Source organism: Bubalus kerabau, chromosome 10 (genome assembly GCF_029407905.1).
Source record: "Bubalus kerabau isolate K-KA32 ecotype Philippines breed swamp buffalo chromosome 10, PCC_UOA_SB_1v2, whole genome shotgun sequence".
Classification (NCBI taxonomy): domain Eukaryota; kingdom Metazoa; phylum Chordata; class Mammalia; order Artiodactyla; family Bovidae; genus Bubalus; species Bubalus kerabau.
The window spans coordinates 8,764,280-8,789,781 of NC_073633.1; the positions used below are offsets into that span (position 1 = coordinate 8,764,280).

Here is a 25,502-nt window from a genome sequence, read left to right on the forward strand (position 1 = left end):
TCTCCCATTCATCTCACAACAAAAATCTTACTGTATCTTTAGTTTCTGTGGTTACAACTTGAAAAAAAAAATTAGAATGAACTACATAAATCAACCCTGGTTTTCACACAAGTATAATAATAAATGCTATCTCCTGAGTTCTAACTACACATTACCAGTGGCTGTTTTGAGACAGGAGTTCACTAAGATAATATCAATCAAGTATTGAGTTAATAATAATACACTAGTATTTGGTGCAAATTTAATTTTATTAAACCTTACAATGAATATCATTTTCCATTGTGTGACAATTTATTGGCTGGCACCAGAATACAGTACTTCTTGGAAAAACACACAATGGGCATTGACAAAAGGGTAGGGGAACTAGTTGTTTAGTGATATGGGGGCGGGGGAGACCCTGACAACCAATTGTTTTTACTTCCCTAAGAATCTAACTCAAATGGTTAAAGGTCCAAGCAGTAAAACTGCTGTTACAATGCACAAGAATATGGTTATTATTTTATCCAGCCCCCACAATTCTGGGAAAATTACAAGGATTATTATACCTGTAAAATTCAACCTAGGGTTTCTGCTGGGCTTATATGATTTTAAAAAGCTACCTTTTCAAATATAACCTAAACAGTTTTCCCAAGTCACAGTAGATAGGGGTCTTTAAAACTTAAGCTAGTCACTTTACAAATGAGCAATCACTTAACTGCAAAATGATCCTGGGCACCAAATTACCTTTTGCTGATGTAGGCTTATGTCCCTGTCCAATTAACAGGAAGAAAAGGACTATTTTTAAAATCTATAATCCATTTGTCTTTATAAACTAGACTGGTATTTAATCTGAGTAAAATTACCATTTCTTTTCTTTTACAGAAACGATCAAGAGTGGAACATCTAAATTCATCAGGCCCTAACTGAGAACTTTAATGGAAATATAATCATATACATTAGCTCCAGTCAACATTACCATGCTACAGTGTACAGCAGAAAGTACAATTAGTCATTAAGTATTAAATTACTCATCTGTTGGTTTAAAAAACAACACAAATATAAGTTTTTAAAAAATTCAGCCTCGTAATTTTGAGAATACTTTCTGACAAAGGCCTTAAACAGTGCCTGAGGTCACATTTATGAAACAACTTCCTTTAAAATAAAATGGATAATTTTGAGCTTTTAAACTAACTGATTTTTCAAGAGGTCCTAAGAGCATTTGGGGAGATGGCAAACAAAACTGTATCCTAATTGAAATAATGCATTTCCATTATCAAGACTGAGGAACAGTTCTAAGTTACCTATAGTCAGAGGTGGGAAAATGCAATGTAAAGAAATCCTTGTTTTATACTCAAGTTGCACAATTCAAATTCACCTATAAAGTAGTGTGAGATGTGCCTTACTATAAGAGCATGTAAAGTCCTCCTACCCCATCTGCAAAAAAGAACTACTAAGTCACTTAAAATCCAATTGCTCACCTTTCATCTGTAAATTATTGAGATTAACTAATGCAAATTTACTATACTTACAAAGTTTTCATTTTTTTAAAAAAAGTTTATGCATATATAATTCTTATACCACAGAGTTAGAGGCAAATGACTTCAAAAACTGATGTCTGATATTTCCAGAATATTTCTCTAAATCACAAATGGTGGCAGTTCAAATATTTCATCAAATTTGCCCACAGTAAACAAGATATGCAAATCTCTTCATCAAAAGTTTGGAGAGTAACCATTTATACCCAAACCACTTTTTTCAATGGTGAAATTAAATGTACAACCTAGTAAAATGAGTAAGGGTATCTTTTAAAAAATTAAACTTCAATTTTTTAACCAGAAAGTGAGTCTAAAGCTTTTTTATTTATTTACAATTCTTCATTACAAGTTTTTTACTGAGTAAAGATGAAATAAACCTAACATGACTGTCTGCAATGACAACTCTTAATACCACTACATCCACCCTCAGAATAAAATGCCAACACAAAAATCCAAGTGATCCAGCTCATTAAACTCACAGGTAAACTGAGTTTTTCTCAAACCAATAAGGAGCTTTTTATTCAGAACAACTTTATTAAGACATTGGCAAGGCAAATATGCCATCATAAATTTTATTCTGAGTAACAATAAAGTGCTGAATGATAATTACCTGAACTTTTTTTTAGTACTTTTCACTTATTTTTTCTTAAAAGAGCCCTTTCTGTGGCATTAGCAAAGCTGTTAAAAAAAAGAAAGAAAGAAAGAAGGGAGGAAGCAAGGGGAAGGAAGGAAGAAATAAAAAAAGAGAAAAAAGTTAATTTTCAGTGAAGGAACAGGAAGCACTGCAACCTTTTGTGTTTAATTCTGGTGACAAATAATTGAGACCAAAGTAATCCATGCAAGTTATCTTCAAAGGTATACTTAAGCTTGAAGAAAGAAAGAACACTGTTACTGACCTTTGATACTATGGCAGTAAATTGCATACTAAAATACCTTAATTATCCTAGATGCCTAGGTCTGGCTTGGCAAGCATCATGCCACTGACATGCTTCAGCTCTTTTAGTAACTAAAAGTGATTTGCAGTTCAATTATTGAATATTTCAATGAGACCCATTAAGCTGTGTGATAAACTCTGAGGTTAAATTTAAGCAAATTCTCTACATTTAATCACATCATCGGCACAAGCAGGACAATGCTGGCGTAGCATGAAAGGTGTGTTTCTTTGTGAAGAGTCTTCCTTTTACTGCATGATATATTAAGATGACAGACCTAAATCTCAACTGGGCTAATGAGTTAGAATAGATTTTCTTCCCAAATTTAGTACACAATAATTTCAGTGGATTAGAAAAAGAAATCTCAGATGTAAAGAATAAAACAACAAAAAAGCTCAAGCTCTGGTAGCTAACCTGTAGCTCTACAAATTGTCATGCTACAAGAGTACTTTCATACAATGAACTTTGTAACATACTTAACAGTGTTTCAGAGTTGAAGCTGACCAACTGCTGCATAGAAATATGCTCACATACAACAGTCAAGTTGAAGCCCGTGCATAGAGAAGATAAAGCACTTATGGTAAACTGCAAATGCTAACAAGTCCATAAAGTTGTACAACTTAACACGTGCCCTTGAGGGGAGAAAAACTGCTAAGTAGAAATGGTTAAGTTAAAAATAAAGTGGAAACAGGAGAGAAGTTTGGAGAAAAGAGGGAAGAAGCAGAAAAAAGGACCTTCAATTGTATAAAATTCACAAATCAGAAAAGTATAAAGACACCACTGAAAAATGGTTCTGTCCCAAACACCAAACACAAACAAAACCAGAATGGATAAGCCTTTGGCAGACAATTTTAGAAACTGAATATGACATTTCATTTCTCAGTAATTCACAAACAATATATTATATGGTATATTTATATTAAATACTGGGAAACCAATCCTGTAAATTTGATGCTTACAATGCTTTAGCCAATGAGAGCACAATGGAATCAAGCTAAATGAATGCTGGTGTTATCACAACAGTGCTCATTTATGAAACAACTGTTACCAATTCGTGCTTTAACAGTCAAAATATCATCTGTGAAGAGAAACAAAGGTCTCTAGCTTTTCTGGGATGTGCCCTTTATAGTATATTCTATGATTCACTATGACACGGGCAGCAAGACACTGCAACGTGGTATGGTTTATAGGCTGGATCAAGTTCTTAGCTATTTCCTTCTCATCCAGCAGATCACTAGCAGTTTGTTTGTGCAAGTTTGTGGCATCAAAATGTGCACCTGATTTAATAAGGAGATTCATGATGTCTGGATGGTTGTTCAGAGCAGCGATATGGAGGGGACTGTTGTCATCAGAGTCTCTGACGTTCACATCAGCACCACATTCTATCAGTATTGCAGTAACTTGCAGAGATGGAAATTTACAAACAGGGTACCGCCCTACACAGGTAGTATTCTTGTCCACAGCCAGATGAAGAGGGCTGAAGTTATTCTTTCCCCTTGGATGCAGCTTAAGAAACCTGTATATAGTCTGCTTTTTGAAATGGTCCTGTTCTAGAGTACAAGGAACTTTTTCTAATAAGCAAATCAAGTGCAAAATGATGGAAAGAGCCTTATTTAACTGTAATGGGTCAGCTGGACACTGAGTTTGTTTGATAGCTCGCTCTATTTCAAGGACACTTTTGCACAGGATGCCCATAAGATCATCAAAGGTAACAGTGGTGCCCAGCAGGCCTTTAGCCCTATCCTGCAGCATGAAAGAGAACAGTTCTGCAAAAGATAATAGGCTGCTGGCGGTCATTGGGCTGAGAGGGTCCAAATTGTTCTGCTGCATATCCAAAGCATACTTCCATAGGTTGATGCATCGTTTGAAATTTCCAGAGTCTGCATACACAGCACCTCTATATCTAATATAGTAAGAGGTGTCAGGATGAGAAGGACCGAGAATGCGTTCTCTAATTAACAGTGCCTGCATTCTCATCTCATCAGGATCAGCAATAAGACCTTCTAGCTCTTCTGCACTGTTTACCTCTTTGGCGTAATCATAAGCCATTATTAGTGTCTGCGGTACTGGTTTGCTAATGATATTAGTCCTATCACTGTACCTCATGTTCATTGCCTTTTTCCAGTATTTCAAAGCCCCAAGGAGGTCTCTTTTTTTGTCTACAAATGTAGCTCCCAGGAGCTCTAGTGCATTGATCCTTTCTGTCTTGCTGGTCTGTGCATGGTGAGTCAGAAAATCCACAATATTTGTGTGACCAGTCACACTTGCAGAGAGAAGGGGAGTCATTCCATAACCATCCTTTTCCATCTTGGCACAATACATAAGAAGCATCTTCATAATGTCCAAACTTCCAGACTCTGCACAATCATGCAATGCAGTATTACCTTAGAGAAGGAAAAAAGAAATAACATATTTTGAGGAACCAGGATACAATGTAATACATAAGTGTACTTTAAAATCTAAAGAAAAGTAGGCAACTCCAAGCCACCCTCAATGAGACATACTTTAATTTGATTCCAAATAAGAAAAAAAGATCCCCAGCACCTAAAATTAATGTCTGACACACAGCAAGGGAAAAACAATATTGGTTAAGTTCTCTGAATAAATGAAATGACCAAATTAGGCATGAAAAGATATTCAAAGTTACTAAATGAATTCAAAATTAGTCCATGGACCTTTTGGTATTTTTTGATGTTTTCAAGTGTATATTCTACAACTAAAAACTGATGAAATTAACCAGCTGTGCAGTTTTGCTGACAGTCACGTAACTTTGAGTCAGATTCCACATTTATAAACAAGAAATCTAGTCTATAAGTATCTAGGATTCTTCAATTTGATTCCAAGAGTGAGAAGTTATTTTTTCAGTATTTCCAGATTGCCAAGTGAACTTCAGCTTTAGTAAAAAATACTGGTAACAAAGAACTTTCTTCAAAAAACTCCCATAAGAAAAACAAATCCAGTGAAATCAAAAACATATGGGTGGTTGAATATGATCTTTAAAAGGAGACATCTGAAGTATCCTTTCATAATGCATTACTTCCCACTGTAATTTAAGTTTCTTAAACATTCTTTTTAGATGTACTAAATGTTCTAATACTGTCCGCTTCTTCCCACACATGGATTAAAACTGACAACAGGCACTGGCACATTAATAAAAAGCCCTGTATGGATGGAACATACTAAGACATAATAACCACTCAAGTTACTTTAGCTACCTAAATTTAATGATAAACATTCTACTTATGATCAAAACAGAAATTATCATGGAGACCTTTGGTATTCACATAGTGTTTACAGAAAATTTCAATAGTGAGTCACTTTAGGCATTTGTGTGGAAAAGGCTAACCTAGCTGGCTGAGACAGCTATTCTTAGAAAGACCTGCTTGCAAGGATGGTTCTTGGCTGGCATCTGGAATGCTGCTTGGTAAACAGTTCCAAGATCTAAGTTTCCCTAAATGATAAGGGTAAATTCATGCAGACTACCTGCTTTCCTTCCGGGAGGCTGGAATTCTGAATATGTGCTCAGCAGAGGATGCCTACGTAACCAGCACCCAATCAAAACTCAGGCATGGAGCCTCTAATCAACCCAATGGGATTCCCTGGGCAGGAACATCACACACATACATTTACGTTGCTAGGAGAAGACTGTGCTCTCAGTGACCTCTCACAAGAAGGACAGAGCATAAACAAGCCTGCCAAGAGTCCCCTGGACCCACCTGTACCCTTCCTCTCATGATCCAGATTTATGTCCTTACTACATCACTGGAAGAAATCTCAGCCATGAGTACGACTGTATGTTAACTCCAAACGTGGGGGTGGCCATGGGAACCCCAGGGGCAGGATGTGTTCTAGAAAGAGGTTTAAATCTGAATCCTTCACATTACAAATCTACAACTAAAATTCAAAAAAGCACAAGTTATAATAGAACTTTAATCTCTTCACAAATGCATCCTGCTTATTTGTCTTCTGTATCTACAGGGATTACATTGACATCTGTATATTTATTCTGACTCCGCATTTCACAGCGTCTGATAGAAGGTTTCAGCAATGTGTACAGTAACCAAGCACTCAAGAGCCCAGAACTTCTGACTACTCCTGTTTATTTGCTCAAAATAGTTTCAATTAAACATGACTACTACTAAGTATATTTTTAAAACGCTCTTGAATTAAGGATCCACAATACTTCCTTCTTCTCTAAGAAATAGACAGTGTAATAAAGAGAAGGCTTAGATGGCATTCTTCTCCATTCACAGTAATAAAATCAAGAATAAAAATGCAGCAAAAGCCAGTCTTTTAATTAACTGAATTGCTGTATTGGAAAAATGCAGAATATGCATATATTTTGAATACACCATATGCTGAAAAAAATGGTTTTTGTTTTATTTTTTTAAAGGACTAAGAGACTCACATCTAGTAAGGGCAGCAGTAATAGGATCCCCTCCCGCTAAGAACTAGAAAAGCTGAGAAGTGCATTTAAAAAAATGACAGTATGACAGTAGGTAAGAGCTCACATGGAGACAACATCCAGGAGAATAAAAAAAATAGTTAAGTCCAGAATTTGGGGAAATTTCCCCCAATGACCTACTGATTGTGGAAGAGGCAGCTGAAAAACTGAGCAGAGCCTCTGATCTTGGAGGGTTAGAGGAGAATGCTGAAGTCCAGAGCCCATTAAGAAATCCCTCTACACTTCAGGGTACAGCTCTGTGGGGCTGCTCTCTAGGAGTTAAGATGAAGCACAAAGAAACCCGTCATCACAGGAACGGAAATGGAAATTAAAATCATCTTGATATGGAATTAAAGTAATCCAGGACTGCTGGCATATGTAATCAAAAGCCAGAAGCAAATACAAATACTATTTAGATGAAACAATTACCACATTAAGGTTCAAATTATTTATATACATATTCTTCATCTATAATGTCTGGTATCTAATCAAACATAATGAACAGAAGAGAAAATCAGGAGCCACAACACAAAAACCAAGAGAAATAAGAGCTAAGAGAAAAGCCCAACAGAGGACCTAGATAATACAAACACAAGACTTTGATGTAATAATTATGCTTAGAATATTCAGAAGGATTTAAAGTTTTCAGAATTAGAAAACTGGAAACTAAAAAAAAAGAACCAAATGAACATTCTAGAACTGAAAAACTTAATGGGTGGCTTTAAAAGCAGACTACACACAGTTGAATAGAGAATCAGTGAACTAGAGAATAAGTCAGATGAAAATCCACAGAAAAATGCATGAATGTAAAAGGATGAGAAAGCAGGAGACTACAGCAGACAGAGGAAAGGATGTCAGAAGGATTAGTATACTTAAAACCAGAATTCCAGAGCAAGAAAATGGGCCCAAGGCAAGGCAAGATTTATAGAGATAAAGTCTTGAGAATTTCCTGAAGCTGATTAACAATTAAGCCACAAATTTAAAAAGTTTTACAAACAAGAAGGCTAGATAAAAAACAAACTTAACACCGAGGCACACTACAGCAAAACTGCTGAATACTAAGGACAAAGAGAAAAATCTTAAAAGAATAGGTAGAAATGACCAGCAAAGTTCTCATCAGAAACAAAAGCCTTAAAGCAGTAAAGAAAAGAAATGCCAACTTATTTGTGAGATATCTAAATAAATATTGACTTTAAACATTATAGCAGGGTTTGAGATGTGTATACAAGAAAAATGCTTGATAGTAATAGCATACAAGTAATAAAGGCAATGCCAAAGAACGCTCAAACTACCGCACAATTGCACTCATCTCACACGCTAGTAAAGTAATGCTCAAAATTCTCCAAGCCAGGCTTCAGCAATACGTGAACCGTGAACTTCCTGATGTTCAAGCTGCTTTTAGAAAAGGCAGAGGAACCAGAGACCAAATTGCCAACATCCGCTGGATCATGGAAAAAGCAAGAGAGTTCCAGAAAAACATCTATTTCTGCTTTATTGCCTATGCCAAAGCCTTTGACTGTGTGGATCACAATAAACTGTGGAAAATTCTGAAAGAGATGGGAATACCAGACTCCCTGACCTGCCTCTTGAGAAATCTGTATGCAGGTCAGGAAGCAAGAGTTAGAACTGGACATGGAACAACAGACTGGTTCCAAATAGGAAAAGGAGTACGTCAAGGCTGTATATTGTCACCCTGCTTATTTAACTTATATGCAGAGTACATCATGAGAAATGCTGGACTGGAAGAAACACAAGCTGGAATCAAGATTGCCAGGAGAAATATCAATAACCTCAGATATGCAGATGACACCACCCTTATGGCAGAAAGTGAAGAGGAACTAAAAAGCCTCTTGATGAAGGTGAAAGTGGAGAGTGAAAAAGTTGGCTTAAAGCTCAACATTCAGAAAATGAAAAGATCATGGCATCCGGTCCCATCACTTCATGGGAAATAGATGGGGAGACAGTGGAAACAGTGTCAGACTTTATTTTTTTGGGCTCCAAAATCACTGCAGATGGTGACTGCAGCCATGAAATTAAAAGACGCTTATTCCTTGGCAGAAAAGTTATGACCAACCTAGATAGCATATTCAAAAGCAGAGACATTACTTTGCCAACAAAGGTCCGTCTAGTCAAGGCTATGGTTTTTCCTGTGGTCTCGTATGGATGTGAGAGTTGGACTGTGAAAAAAGCTGAGTGCCGAAGAATTGATGCTTTTGAACTGTGGTGTTGGAGAAGACTCTTGAGAGTCCCTTGGACTACGAGGACATCCAACCAGTCCATTCTGAAGGAGATCAGCCCTGGGATTTCTTTGGAGGGAATGATGCTGAAGCTGAAACTCCAGTACTTTGGCCACCTCATGCGAAGAGTTGACTCACCGGAAAAGACTCTGATGCTGGGAGGGATTGGGGGCAGGAGGAGAAGGGGACGACAGAGGATGAGATGGCTGGATGGCATCACTGACTCCATGGATGTGAGTCTGAGTGAACTCTGGGAGTTGGTGATGGACAGGGAGGCCTGGCGTGCTGCGATTCATGGGGTTGCAAAGAGTCGGACACGACTGAGCAACTGAACTGAACTGAACTGAATGATGGTAATGAGTTAAAGTATTCTAAGATTTCTGCATTGCTTAAAAAAAAAAAAAAAGGTAAAATTAGTAATTTATGTTAGCCTTTAATAAGTCAAAGTAGTACTATCTAGAAGAACCACTAAAATAATAGAGGGTATACATGCAGATAATTACTACATATCCTATAATACAGAAAAAAATTGAAAAAATGAAAACTAATCCAAATGATGACAGAAACAAAGACTACAAAATAGCTGGAAAAATAAAAATTATTAAGTAGCTAGGAGATTAAAACCCAAATACATTAAGTAGTTATAGTAAATACAACAAATTAAATGTGCCATTAAAATACAAAAACTATCAGATTAAAAATACAAACATATAAAACTCAACTACATGCTGCTTACATGAGAAATACCTTAAATGTAAGAACAGAAAAAGGCTGATGTAAAATGATGAAAAAATATATCTTATGCAAAAACTAACCATAACAAAGCTATCTGATAGTAAAATATCACATTAAGTAGACTTTAAAACAAAATGTATGTTTAGAGATAAAGAAACATTTTATAATAATATAAAATTCAAAACAACATAAAGATGTAATTCTAAGTTTAATGATGAAAAAATATATATATCTTATGCAAAAACTAACCATAACAAAGCTATCTGATAGTAAAATATCAGATTAAGTAGACTTTAAAACAAAATGCATGTTTAGAGATAAAGAAACATTTTATAATAATATAAAATTCAAAACAACATAAAGATGTAATTCTAAGTTTGTTTTCAAATAAAAACACAACAAAATAAAGCAAAAATCAACAGAACTACAAAGAAAATCAGATAAATCCACTCATAATACATTTCAACACACCTTTCTCAATATAGAAGACCAAAATCAGTAACAATACAGAAAATTAAATGAACACAATCAGTTCAGTTCAGTCACTCAGTCGTGTCCAACTCTTTAAGACCCCATGAACTGCAGCACGCCAGGCCTCCCTTGTCCATCACCAATTCCCGGAGTTTACTCAGGCTCGTGTCCATTGTGATGCCATCTGTCATCCCCTTCTCCTCCTGCCTTCAATCTTTCTGAGCATCAGGGTCTTTTCAAATAAGTCAGTTCTTTGCATCAGGTGGCCAAAGTATTGGAGTTTCAGCTTCAGCATCAGTCCTTCCAATGAATATTCAGAACCGATTTCCTTTAGGATGGACTGGTTGGATCTCCTTACAGTCCAAGGGACTCTCAGGACTCTTCTCCAACACCACAGTTCAAAAGCATCAATTCTTCGGCATTCAGCTTTCTTTATATAGTCCAACTCTCACATCCATACATGACTACTGGAAAAACTATAGCTATGCCTAGGTGGGCTTTTGTTGGCCAAGTAATGTCTCTGCTTTTTAATATGCTGTCTAGGTTGGTCATAACTTTTCTTCCAAGGAGCAAGCATCTTTTAATTTCATGGCTGCAGTCACCATCTGCAGAATTTCATGGCTGCAGTCACCATCTGCAGTGATTTCGGAGCCCAGAAAAATAAAGTCTGACACTGTTTCCATTGTTTCTCCATCTATTTGCCATGAAATGATGGGGCTGGATGCCATGATCTTAAGTTTTCTGAATGTTGAGCTTTAAGCCAACTTTTTCACTCTCCACTTTCACTTTCATCAAGAGGTTCTTTAGTTCTTCTTCACCTTCTGCCATAAGGGTGGTGTCATCTGCATATCTGAGGTTATTGATATTTCTCCCAGCAATCTTGGTGCCAGCTTGTGCTTCATCCAGTCCAGCACTTCTCATGAGGTATCTTCATATAAGTTAAATAAGCAGGGTGACAATATACAGCTGTTATGTACTCCTTTCCTGATTTGAAACCAGTCTGTTGTTCCATTTCCAATTCTAACTGTTGCTTCCTGACCTGCATACAGATTTCTCAGGAGACAGGTATTCCCATCTCTTTAAGAATTTTCCACAATTTGTTGTGATCCACACAGTCAAAGGCTTTGGCATAGTCAATAAAGCAGAAGTACATGTTTTTCTGGAACTCTCTTGCTTTTTCGATGATTCAGCAGATGTTGGCAATTTGATCTCTGCTTCCTCTGCCTTTTCTAAATCCAGCTTGAACATCAGGAAGTTCATAGTTCACATACTGTTGAAGCCTGGCTTGGAGAATTTTGAGCATTACTTTGCTACTGTGTGAGATGAGTGCAATTGTGCGGTAGTTTGAGCATTCTTTGGCATTGCCTTTCTTTGGGACTGGAACGAAAACTGACCTTTTCCAGTCCTGTGGCCACTGCTGAGTTTTCCACATTTGCTGGCATATTGAGGGCAGCACTTTCACAGCATCATCTTTTAGGATTTGAAATAGCTCAACTGGAATTCCATCACCTCCACTAGCTTTGTTTGTAGTGATACTTCCTAAGGCACATTTGACTTTGCATAATGAACACTATAGAGTTTCATTTTTTTTGCAAAGGATGCTTGGAGCATATATAAATACTGACAGCATTCTAGGCCCTAAAATGAGACTCACATAAATGTCCAGGGACTGAAACCACTGAACATGTTCTAAGTTCACAATACAAGTTAGATTAAAAACAAACGGGAGTTCCCTGGTGGTCCAGTGGTTAAGAATCCACCTGCCGAATGCAGGGGGACACAGGTTCAACCCCTGGTCCAGGCAGATCCCACATGCCACAAGGCAACTAAGCCTGTGCACCGCAGCTACTGAGCCTTCGCTTTAGAGCCTGGGAGCCGCAACAGAAGAAAGTGATGCAGTGAGAAGCCCCTGCCCTAGACTGCCTCAACTAGAGAAAGCCTGTATGCAGCAACTAAGACCCAGCACAGCCGAAAAAAAAAAAAACACCCTAGAAAAATCTCCACATACTTGAAATTTAAAAATATACTTCTAAATAGCACATGGGTCAAAGGAGGAATCCCAAAGGATAGCAGAAAATATTTTTAGCTGGATGATATAAAAACATTAAATAAAAAATCTTATGGGATATGTCTAAAAGTATGCTTAAATGTACATTAGAAAAGAAAGGCTGTTTGAAAAAACAGCTAAGTTTCCATCTCATGAAGTTATATGGAAAAAAGTAAAGTAAGCCTAGAGAAACTAGAAGTGAATAATAGAAAGCAGATATAAATGAAGAAAAAAGGTACCAGTAATTGTATTAACTACTGCCCTCTTGTACAGAGAAGGTGATGGCACCCCACTCCAGTACTCTTGCCTGGAAAATCCCATGGACGGAGGAGCCTGGTGGGCTGCAGTCCATGGGGTCGCGAAGAGTTGGACACAACCGAGTGACTTCACTTTCACTTTTCACTTTCATGCATTGGAGAAGGAAATGGCAACCCACTCCAGTGTTCTTGCCTGGAGAATCTCAGGAACAGGGGAGCCTGGTGGGCTGCCATCTATGGGGTCGCACAGAGTTGGACACGAATGAAGTGACTTAGCAGCAGCAGCAGCCCTCTTGTAATCTTATATTAGTAACTATGCAAAGTAGAGAAGATAAACTTGTTCTACAAATAGAAACCAGAGGAATTAGTATGAAAATCAAAATCCATGCCTCCCATTTGCCATTTCAATGTACTGCACATATCTAAGGTGGTATTTTAAATGCTAGTCATACTATACTCCTGTGAATAAGTTATTTCTAATAAAAACAAACCTCATAACAAAACTTCTACCAATCACGTTACTTTCCAACTCAAAAGCTTTTATGCTTCCTCTGAGGAAACAGCTGAAAATCTTTAAGATTTCAAAATTCTACAGCATTGATTCTCAAATCATTATCTGTGAGAGGGTGAGAAAGCACTAAAGCAGAAATCTACAGTTTCAGAAGGCATGTTACGTGAAGTAAAGTTTAATCTTGGTAGTCGAAACACACATAAGAAGAAACACTACAGGAAACAGATTTTTGAAAAGAGAAATATTTCCCTACCCTACTTCTCCAGCTTCACTTCTCGTCACCTCCAGTATGAATGCTGCTCTGCGTATCTAGCCCAGGAGCCACAGACTTGATCTGTAAAGGCCTAGATAGTATTCAAGGTTTTGCAGGCCATACGGTCTTTGTTGTAATCACTCCACTCTACCAAATAACGAGAAGTATCCACAGGCAATTGGTTAAATTAACAGAATGGCTGTTATCCAACAAAACTTTATTTATGGACGGTAAAATACGGCTTTGTGTCCTGAAATATTCATTTTTTTCAACCACTAAAAAATACAAAAACCATATCTTAGCTTTCAGGCAATACAAAAGCAGGGGGTGGGCAGAATTTAACCTCTGGGGCACAGTTTGCCAACACCCACTCTGACCCAAAAGACATTATCAATACCTGCTATACCCAAGGCAGAGAAGCTGCTTAGCCTTCCTATCACACTCTATCCTATGTTACCTCTTCCAGCCCCACAAACAGCCCTGCTTACTTCCACCTCCATGCCTCTTAATTTTCCTGTAATATACTCCTCCTCCTTTACTTTTTTAACTTTCCTGCCATGTTTCAACAGATTTTAGCTGCTCAAAGAGGTTTTCTTGGTTATACTAATTTATCATTTTGAGAATGTCTGGTGAATGAAGGTTTCACTCATCCTGATAAGTACTCATGTAATACCTTGTGTAATACATTACATAGTATGCTGCTGTTGTTGTTTAGGCGCTAAGTTGTGTTCAACTCTTTGTGACCCCATGGACTGTAGCCCCCCAGGCTCCTCTGTCCATGGGATTTCCCAGGCCAAGAATACTGGTGTGGGCTGACATTTCCTTCTCCCGAGGACCTTCCCAATCCAAGGATCAAACCCACATCTCCTGCGTTGGCAGGTAGATTCTTTACCACTGAGCCACTGGAGAAGCCCGTATAATATGTTGTTGTTGTATTAGTTGTTCAGTTGCGTTTGACTTTGCAACGATATAGGTTTGTAGCCTGCCAGGCTCCTCTGTCCATTGAATTCTCCAGGCAAGAATATTGGAATGGGTAGGCATTCCCTTCTCCAGGGGATCTTCCTGACCCGGGGATGGAACCCAAGTCTCCCATATTGAAAGCAGATTGTTTATTTTCTGGGCCACAAGGGAAGTAACATAATATGTTCTGGCCTCACAGACAGGTTTTCTGACCTAAATGGCCTATTCCTAAAATACACAGAGCCCATATTTCCTTTACATCCCAGATAGCAGTTAGCACAGTATCAAAGCTAAGGTAGATTCTTAAATTTTTAACACTAGATATCACAAAACATTATTTCAAATAAGGACAAAATAACTTTAAAAAGTAAAATCTTAGCAGAAGGATATAGTCTTTATTCTAACAAGTATATAACCACCATACTTTCATGCCCCTGCCCTAGGAGCCCTAAAAAAATCTTCAAATTATAGCCTAGTTCATTACTTAAAAGTTTAGACAACAGGTAAAAAAAAAAAATCCCACCAAAATCCAAAACAAAAGCCTAGTTTTATTTATTCATTTCTGGCTTCACTGGGTCTTCGTTGCTTTGCATGGGCTTTTGCTAGTTGCCACAAACAGGGGCCGCTGTTCGCTGCTGCGTGCGGGCTTCCCCCCCGCCGCTGCTTCTCATTGCGGAGGACCGGCTCTGGCTATGTGGACTTCGGGAGCTGCAGAACGCAGGCGGGGCAGCTGCAGCGCGCGGGCTCTGGAGCAGATTCAGAAGTTGTGGTCCACAGGGTTAACTGCTCTGCCTGTGAAACCTTCCTGGACCAGGGACTGAACCCATGTCCCCTGCACTGGCAGGCAGATTCTTATCCAACGTGCCACCAGTGAAGTCCGAAAAGCATAATGTTAAAGCAACTATGTCATGTCTCCAAGTCTTTTTACATAGTATATTTTTATAAAGTTGTAATCAGAAAATATACAACTGTTTCCTGCTTTTCACCTACATCTGAGTCATTCTGTCATGTTCCATGTACATGGTCTACATGAACTACACAGATACTATCAATTTACATAAACACTTTGCTGATGGACATTTGCACTGCTTCAGAATTTTCACTATAAGACTAATGCCTAAAAAAATGTAACGACAGATAACGGACCAGTGATTGCCAGAGGGTGGGCGCTGAGAGAATGCAAAGGGGCAATACAGGAGTTTTTCATTCCATCTATATTGCAGTGGTGGTTAAATTACTGCTTATGTTCATCGAAACTTAGAGAACTATATACTAAAAAGGATGGATTTTATTGTACATGAAGTGTACTTCAATAAACAAATGACATAAAAATTAATCCCTACCTTAGAACCAGAAATATGTGACAGATTAACAGACATCTTTAATTCACTTCCAAAGGCGTCATAAAATCTTTCAAAAGATTCTTTTGAATCTTTATAATTCAAAAGAATTATAAATTCCTTTAAAAGAATGCTTCTATGGTATTCCTTCTAGCACTGGAATTAACTGTAATTATATTACCTCTAAACCTGGGTATCATGGCATCTGGTCTCATCACTTCATGGGAAATATATGGGGAAACAGTGGAAACAGTGTCAGACTTTATTTTGGGGGGCTCCAAAATCACTGCAGATGGTGACTGAAGCCATGAAATTAAAAGACGCTTACTCCTTGGAAGGAAAGTTATGACCAACCTAGACAGCATATTAAAAAGCAGAGACATTACTTTGTCAACAAAGGTCTGTCTAGTCAAGGCTATGGTTTTTCCAGTGGTCACGTATGGATGTGAGAGTTGGACTATAAAGAAAGCTGAGCATAGAAGAATTGATGCTTTTGAACTGTAGTGTTGGAAAAGACTCTTGAGAGTCCCTTGGACTGCAAGGAGATCCAACCAGTCCATCCTAAAGGAGATCAGTCCTGGGTGTTCATTGGAAGGACTGATGCTGAAGCTGAAACTCCAATACTTTGGCCACCTCATGCAAAGAGTTGACTCATTGGAAAAGACCCTGATGCTGGGGCAGGAGAAGAAGGGGATGACAGAGGATGAGATGGCTGGATGGCATGACTGACTCGATGGACATGAGTCTGGGTAAAGTCCGGGAGTTGGTGATGGACAGGGAGGCCTGGCATGCTGAGATTCATGGGGTTGCAAAGAGTTGGACACTGAGTGATTGAACTGAATTGATACCTGGGTATCCAGAACATTTTCCCATGTCTGTTCACAAACTTTATTTTCTTTCAGGACATGTATATTTATGTTCCCATTTCTGGGGTAAGTCTAATTTTCAACATATAAGTACTTTATAAAATGATATATGTATATAATAGTCCATTATATTTACTGCATATATTTTCCTTTTTTCTTTCATTCAAGAATTAGATAACACTATAAATGCAAGGTCCCATGGAAAAATATAACAAGCTGATTTAAAAATCAAGTTACCATGGCCTTGTGAGTAGTTTGTGCTAAACTATATATGTCAAAGATCAGTAAGATCACATCTAACTCTTGCTAGGTAACTTCACTGATTTAAACTTTTGTTGCATAATATTATTTGCCAGGTACTACTGAAGATTCAACTCAGGCATTTTCCGTGGGTTACGTGCCTCTTAGAATCCACCTATCAATGAAGGGGACATGGGTTGGATCCCTGGTCTGCAAACTAAGATCCCTCATGACACGCTGCGGGGTAACCAAGCCCATGAGCCACAACTACCGGGCCCGTGCGCCACGACTTGGGAGGAGCCTCCACCTGCCACAGCCAGAGCAAGTCCGTGGGCAGCAAGGAGACCCAGCACAGCCGAAAGTTAATTAGTTAAAAATACCTATCTTCTCTAAAAAGTGAAATAAAGGGTATTTAGCATTAAAATTTAATGAATTTACCTTCAGCTAAAGAAAAAAGATTATGAGCAGCTGACCCTTGAATAACTCGGGGATTAGGGACACAGACACTCCATGCACTGGAAAATTCAAGTGTAGACAACTTACAGTCAGCCCTTGGTATCCATGGTTCCTCATCCTCAATGTGTATTATAGTTATTATTGAAAATAATTAATATATGGATGGGCCCCTGCAGCTCGAACCCATGTTGTTCAAGGGTCACCAGTACCTTATTATACAATTCTCAATGCCTGATTAAGAAAAAATAAATTTCTGGAGAAAAAAATAAAATTTCTGGTACTGAATTCATAATGGCAAATTTTTTATGATTTCTCAAAAGATGTGTCTATTATATGGACATTTCTATAAAATCAAACTGATGGTACATTAAGTGTTAAAAGTTATTTCCAAAGAAAGTTAAAAGAGTAACCATCCAAATACACTAGCTTTCAACTATATAATAACACAGAGACAGTGCTTTAAAACCATGAAGGAAGAAAACACAGCCATGTTCACTGGGCTATTTTGGAGATGGCTACTATGGGAAAGAGACTGTGGGAAGTGCTCACACATTAAAGTATGATGGTATTCCTCAAAAAGACGTGTGAAGTGCCAATCCTAAACGCTGGTAACTTTAAAGAGACTTAGAAATTTTTGATAGCAGGCTCAAAAGAGATAGGAATTTATGCTCAATTGTGAAAGGTACCTAACGGTGGCATCAAGATTTTTCTAAAATTAATAATCCAAAAACATATTAGTATTCTGAGTAAGGATTAGTCTGAGCCTGAAGAGTTCCCCTGATCCAAACCAGATGTTCAGGGAATGACTAAACAATAAATAAGTGGTGTCACCAACCACCAACCATAATTAAATTATACAAGAACTTCAATACAGCATTATAAATATCTCAATTTGGGTAAAACTACTTAAGATTCACTAGGATCAGAACTGCCAGTTTTCAAAGTACTCCCAAGTAGCAAACAGAATTTATCTTTTTAATGAAATGAAAAGTCTTCATAAAAGCTGTAAAATATTTAACAAATGCAAAATGTCCACTATAATTTAAACTGCTTTTTCTAACAATATCCATTCAACAGATTCTGCTTTTCTTAAAAGTCTTCACAGAGTTCAAACTTTGCGTATGTTTTTTGTATAAGTCAAATAATGTTGTGCTTCTCAAACTTTAAAGTAAAAAACACCAGAGATCACACCAAAATACAGATTCTGATTCAGGTGAGCCAAGATGGGCCCAAGTGATGACTACACTCCTGGTCTTCGCTACTTCGCGCAGAAAGGAGACAGAAAAAGAACCTTTATTTTCTTGTTTGCTGCACAGGTATTTGCCATATAGCTAACATGTCCAGTAACTATATCAAGTGTTAAGAAGAGAAGTTTAAAACAGACCTGTTTTATATTATACAGAAATGAAAATTCTCCATTCCTCTTTATTCTAAATTTAAACATTATAAGCCATAGCAGGAATAGGGTGGGTCTGCTAGATTATGGACCTAACAGAAGCAGAAGATATTAAGAAGAAATGGCAAGAATACACAGAAGAACTGTACAAAAAAAGATCTTCACGACCCAGATAATCACGATGATGTGATCACTGACCTAGAGCCAGACATCCTGGAATGTGAAGTCAAGTGGGCCTTAGAAAGCATCACTACGAACAAAGCTAGTGGAGGTGATGGAATTCCAGTTGAGCTATTCCAAATCCTGAAAGATGATGCTGTGAAAGTGCTGCACTCAATATGCCAGCAAATTTGGAAAACTCAGCAGTGGCTACAGGACTGGAAAAGGTCAGCTTTCATTCCAATCCCAAAGAAAGGCAATGCCAAAGAATGCTCAAACTACCGCACAATTGCACTCATCTCACATGCTAGTAAAGTAATGCTCAAAATTCTCCAAGCCAGGCTTCAGCAATACGTGAACTGTGAACTTCCTGATGTTCAAGCTGGTTTTAGAAAAGGCAGAGGAACCAGAGACCAAATTGCCAACATCCGCTGGATCATGGAAAAAGCAAGAGAGTTCCAGAAAAACATCTATTTCTGCTTTATTGCCTATGCCAAAGCCTTTGACTGTGTGGATCACAATAAACTGTGGAAAATTCTGAAAGAGATGGGAATACCAGACTCCCTGACCTGCCTCTTCAGAAATTTGTATGCAGGTCAGGAAGCAACAGTTAGAACTGAACATGGAACAACAGACTGGTTCCAAATAGGAAAAGGAGTACGTCAAGGCTGTATATTGTCACCCTGCTTATTTAACTTATATGCAGAGTACATCATGAGAAACGCTGGACTGGAAGAAACACAAGCTGGAATCAAGATTCCCAGGAGAAATATCAACAACCTCAGATATGCAGATGACACCACCCTTATGGCACAAAGTGAAGAGGAACTCAAAAGCCTCTTGATGAAAGTGAAAGTGGAGAGTGAAAAAGTTGGCTTAAAGCTCAACATTCAGAAAACAAAGATCATGGCATCCGATCCCATCACTTCATGGGAAATAGATGGGGAGACAGTGGAAACAGTGTCAGACTTTATTTTTCTGGGCTCCAAAATCACTGTAGATGGTGACTGCAGCCTTGAAATTAAAAGACGCTTGCTCCTTGGAAGGAAAGTTATGACCAAGCTAGATAGCATACGCAAAAGCAGAGACATTACTTTGCCAACAAAGGTCCATCTAGTCAAGGCTATGGTTTTTCCTGTGGTCATGTATGGATGTGAGAGTTGGACTGTGAAGAAGGCTGAGCGCCGAAGAATTGATGCTTTTGAACTGTGGTGTTGGAGAAGACTCTTGAGAGTCCCTTGGACTGCAAGGAGATCCAACCAGTCCATTCTGAAGGAGATCAGTCCTGGGATTTCTTTGGAAGGAATGATGCTGAAGCTGAAACTCCAGTACTTTGGCCACCTCATGCGAAGAGTTGACTCACTGGAAAAGACTCTGATGTTGGAAGGGATTGGGGGCAGGAGGAGAAGGGGACGACAGAGGATGAGATGGCTGGATGGCATCACTGACTCAATGGACGTGAGTCTGGGTGAACTGCGGGAGTTGGTGATGGACAGGGAGGCCTGGCGTGCTGCGATTCATGGGGTCACAAAGAGTCGGACACGACTAAGAGACTGAACTGAACTGAACTAGATTATAGTTTGATCCACAGAAAGCTTTTATCCATGTAGTAAAAGGTATCAGTAAACCCTGCAGACTATTTTTAACAATTTTCTTAAGTCAAATTGAAGTGATCCAAAGTCAGATTTTTTAAAAAATTAATTTGTAAAAGAAAATACAAATTGTTCTAGACAATACCATCAAAAGAGTGAAAATCCACAGGATAGGAGAAGGTATTTGTAAATCATATATCTGGTAAAGACTTGTACTCAGAATATATAAATTGCTCTTCAGTTGCTCAGTTGTATTCGACTCTTTGCAACCACATGGACTGCAGCATGCCAGGTTTCCCTGTCCATCACCAACTCCCCGAGCTTACTCAAACTCATGTCCATCAAGTTGGTGATGCCAACTCCAGTTGATGATGCCAATTCACGTCCATCGAGTCGGTGATGTAACAACTCCAACAAGAGTTGTAAATTACTCTTACAACTCAGTAATAAAAAGATAAATTACCCAATTTTAAAACATGCAAAGGATAAGAAGACATTTCTCTAAAGAAGATATACAAATGACCAATAAGCACATGAGAAGATGCCCAACATCATTAACCACTGGAGAAAAAGAAATAAAAACCGCAATGAGACACCATTTCACAGCCACTAAGAAAACTATGTTAAAAAAGAAAGGGGACTTCCCTGGTGGTCCAGTGGTTAAGAATCTGCCTGCCAACGCAGGGGACATGGGTTCAATCCCTGCTTCAGAAGACTCCACATGCAGCAGAGCAACTAATCTCATGAGCTGCAACTGCTGAAGCCCGTGCACCCCAAAGCCCGAGCTCCGCAGTGAGAGAAGCTGCTGCAATGAAAAGGCCTCGCGCTGCAACTACAGAGCAGCTCCTACTCGCCAAGACTAAGCAAGCTCGTGAGCGACAACAAAGGCCCAGTGCAACCGAAAATAAATAGAAACTTAGTTTTTAAAAAAGAGTAATAGCATGTTTGTAAAGGTGTGGAAAAATTAGAACCCTTCTTCAATGTTGATAGGAATGCAGCGACTTTGAAAGACCCAGTTTGGCAGTTCCTTAAAAAAATAGTTACCATATGACCCCAAAATTCTATTCCAACATATATGCCTGAGGGAAATGAAAAATATATACCCACAGAAGAATTCGTGCACAAATATTCATAGCAGCATTATTGATAACAGCCAACAAGTAGGAACAACCCCAATGCCCATTAAGTGATGAAAGGATAAATGCAGTGTATGTACAGACTGGATTATTCAGCAATAAAAAGCACTGATGCTGCAAAATGGATGTCTTTTAAACACTATGCTAAGTGAAAATTGCAAAAGACTACATAGTATGATTTCACTCATCAGAAATGTGAGGAGGAGGCAAATTTACAAAGACAGAAATATGAGTGGTCGCCTAAGACGAGTGCACCTGGGGGTGAAGACAGAGTGAAGGGGAGAATGGGAGTGATTATTAATGGGAAAGGGGTCTTGGGGGGAGGGGGGACGAGAGACTAATTTTGGTGACGGCTGCACAAATCTATGACCATACTAAAAATCAGTGAGCCCTTTAAATGGGTGAACAGTATGTGAGTTATGTGTCAAAGCTGTTTTAAAACCAAAGTGTGTGGCGGATTAATTTTGATATTTGGCAAATCTAATACAGTTATGTAAAGTTTAAAAATAAAATAAAAATTAAAAAAAAAAAAAACCAAAGTGTGTTTTTAGTAAAGTGTAAGTTTTGACTGATAAAAGCAGCAATTAAAAGGTCTTTCATTGTAATAGATTCATCTGGAAATGCACAAAAACAGTTCTCATCCCTCCTCTTTAGCCTACTGTGCTTGGCATCCATTTTTCAACCCTGCAGCTGGGGCTAAGCTGAGTTTTAAGAGAGGTCTACCTATGAAGACTAGGAGGGAGGTGTGTAGTTCAACTGCATAAAAATACTGATTTCAAGCATTTTATTCCTGTATTTATTCCTGGTATTAGCTATTTATGCCAATAGCTAATTGGTAAGGAGACATGAATTTGACCCCTGGTTTGGGAAGATCCCCTGGAGAGGAAAATGGCAACCCACTTCAGTATTCTTGCCTGGCAAATTCCATGGACAGAGGAGCCTGGCGGGCTACATTTCATGGGGTCACAAAAGAGTCAGATATGACTTAGCAACTAATCAACAGCAGCACCATGTGTTAAGGGAGCAGGTGGGGAGGGTAGAGAGGAACCCTTTAGGATATTAAAGGAACGCAGCGCCCAGCCTAATCTCCAGGGACAGAGGAACGCAATGGATAGTTTCCTACGGCACCGAGTCAACTGACACGCCATCTACAGCTCAGCTCCCCAACCAGGATGCCACGTCTCCCTGAGGACACAGAGAAAGTGTGCCAGGGGATTCAGGAAGGAAAGGAATGAACAAGAAACAGCTTGCAGGAGTAACCTGATCTGTGATTAAAACATTAATGAATCTGGGACTTCCCTGGTGGTCCGGTGGTTAAGACTACTTGGGTGCAATCCTTGGTCGGGGAACTAAGATCTCACATGCCGTGTGATGTGGCCAAAAAAAAAAAAAAACAAATTCAACTAGTAAATATTATCATTAAATCAAAATAAACACAGAATGTTACAAGTAGAAAATTTTAAATTCCTCTCTTTTACTCTTCTCTGCTAGTAGGTGTATCCTGAGGTAACCAAGAGCTAAGCTAGAGTTCTCAAAGAGAAAGAGAATTTCGGCTTCCAACACTCTTAAGTCCTGAGTGGAGTAGAGTGAAAGTCGCTTAGTCATGTCCGACTCCTTGGGATGGACTATCCAGTCCATGGAATTCTCCAGGCCCGAATAGTGGCCTGGGTAGCCTATCCCTTCTCCAGGGGATCTTCCCAACCCAGGAATCGAACTGGGGTCTCCAGCACTGCAGGCAGATTCTTACCAACTGATCTATCAGGGTGTAAGTCCTAAAGTATACAAATAACCTATTTACATGGCAAGTCATTATCTTTGTCCATTACCTTATTTCCAACCATTCTTAATTTACAGTGGAGATTTTCTTTTATGTATTCTTTTTGGATTTACAGTGGGTAACAAAAAAAAGAAAGGATCTTTAAACAAAAAATCACCTTGATTGAAATACATCTATACCTAAAACTGCCTATATGGTGGGAGAGAATGCCTGGGGTTTGCTTTAAACTACTGTAGATAACAAAATAAGTGAATGAAGGAAATGTATTTTTTAACATACACTGGCAAATGTGGATAATTGTTGAAGCAAGATGGTAAGTACATAGTAGTTTAAAGTATTCTTCTCTCTACTTTTTCCACTTGCACCTAAGTTAGAAAATGTCCATAATAAACAGGCAAATAAACTGTCTGAACTAACTCTCTCTCAAATCCTTTTAAAGGTATTAAGGTTGGTGCAAAAATAACTGCAGTTGAACTCTGCCATTTGATACTGGAATACATTCTTAAATAAATGTGGTTATGTTATACATCATTTTAATATGCATTTCTCACTTTATGTTTTTTGCTAATGACTTATTGTGAAGTTGCTCAGTCGTGTCCAACTCTTTGCAACCCCACGGCCTGCCAGGCTCCTCCATCCATGGGATTTTCCAGGCAAGAATACTGGAGTGGGTTGCCATTTCCTTCTCCAGAGGACCTTCCCAACCCAGGGATTGAACCTGGGTCTTTCAGTTTGTAGGCAGACGCTTTTACCGTCTGAGCCACCAGGGAAGTATTTTAGAGTTAGGGAAGTGATGTTAGAGAAAAAGCAATTTCAAGCAATCTTCTCATTTGAGTTCAATATGGGTCATAAAGCCATGGAGACAACTCGCAACATCCAACAATGTATTTGGCCCAGGAACTGCTACTGAACATATACTGCAGTGGTGGTTCAAGAAATTCTGCAAAGGAGACGAGAGCCTTGAGGACGAGGAGCGTGGTGACTGGCCACTGGAAGCTGACAATGACCAGCTGAGAGGGTCATCAAAGCTGATCCTCTCAAAACTACAGAGAAGTTACCGAAGAACTCAACGTTGGCACTTCTATGGTCTATTCAGCATTAGAAGTAATTGGAAAGGTGAAAAAGCTCGATAAGTAGATACCTTATGAGCTGACCAAAAATCACAAATGCTGTATTTTCAAGGGTTGTCTTCTCTTAATCTATGCAACAACAATGAGCCATTTCTCGACTGGACTGTGACATGCAGTGAAAAGTGGACTAGTGACGGCCAGACTCGTGGCTGGACCAAGAAGCTCCAAAGCACTTCCCAAATCCAAACTTGCAACCAAAAAAGTTGTGGTCACTGTTTGCTGGCTTGCTGCCTGTCTGATCCGTATAGCTTTCTGAATCCTGGCGACACTGTTACATCTGAGAGGTATGCTCAGCAAATGGAGGAGATGCACAGAAAACTGTGATGCCTGCAGCTGGCACTGGTCAACAGAATGGGCCCAATTCTTCTCCACAGCAACGCCCAACAGCACGTCACACAACCACGCTTCAAAAGTTGAACAAACTGGGCTACGAAGTTTTGCCTCATCTGTCAAATTCACCTGACCTCTCACCAACTGACTACCATGCCTTCAAGCATCTTCACAACTTTTTGCAGAAAAAATGCTTCCACAACAACGAGGAGGCAGAAAGTGCTTTCCAAGAGTTCACTGAATCCTGAAGCACAGATTTTTATGCTATAGGAATAAACAAACTCGTTGGCAAAAATGTGTGGACTGTAATGGTTCCTATTTTGATTAACAAGGATGTGTTTGAGCCTAGTTATAATGATTTAAAATTCATGGTCTGAAGCCAAAGTTACTTTTTCACCAACCTACTGTCTATACTTATGAGCCTACATGAGTTTCTGTTTTCTGAACCGCTCTAGAGCTCCACCTGTACCACTTATTTTTCACACTCACTGTCCCAATGTCTTCATGTATGTATTTCTGTACTAAAATGACTTGAAAACACAGTCCTTACCATCAAAGAGCTCATATTCTTTCCTCTCTTAAATGCAACACATTCATTCAACAAGCTTATTGACCAAATGTCCATTGTGGTCGGGATTTCTCTTTCTAACACATGGATACAAACACCAGGTCTCTAACCTCAAAGAGCTCACAATGTAATAGAATTAGAATGTTGTAAG

The 25,502-nt window shown here is 38.7% G+C and overlaps 1 protein-coding gene across 3 annotated transcripts in view; it reads right to left on the bottom strand.

Annotated features, from left to right (window-relative positions):
- Positions 1-229: 229 nt before the first annotated feature.
- FEM1C (fem-1 homolog C) overlaps positions 230-25,502 on the bottom strand; it is a 47,615-nt gene continuing 22,342 nt past the window's right edge. For all 3 annotated transcript variants that reach the window (XM_055536532.1, XM_055536533.1, XM_055536534.1), the window contains one exon: positions 230-4,830. In XM_055536532.1, coding sequence (XP_055392507.1) covers positions 3,521-4,830 — 1,310 coding nt within the window. In that variant the 3' untranslated portion in view covers positions 230-3,520. The remainder of the gene's footprint in view (positions 4,831-25,502) is intronic.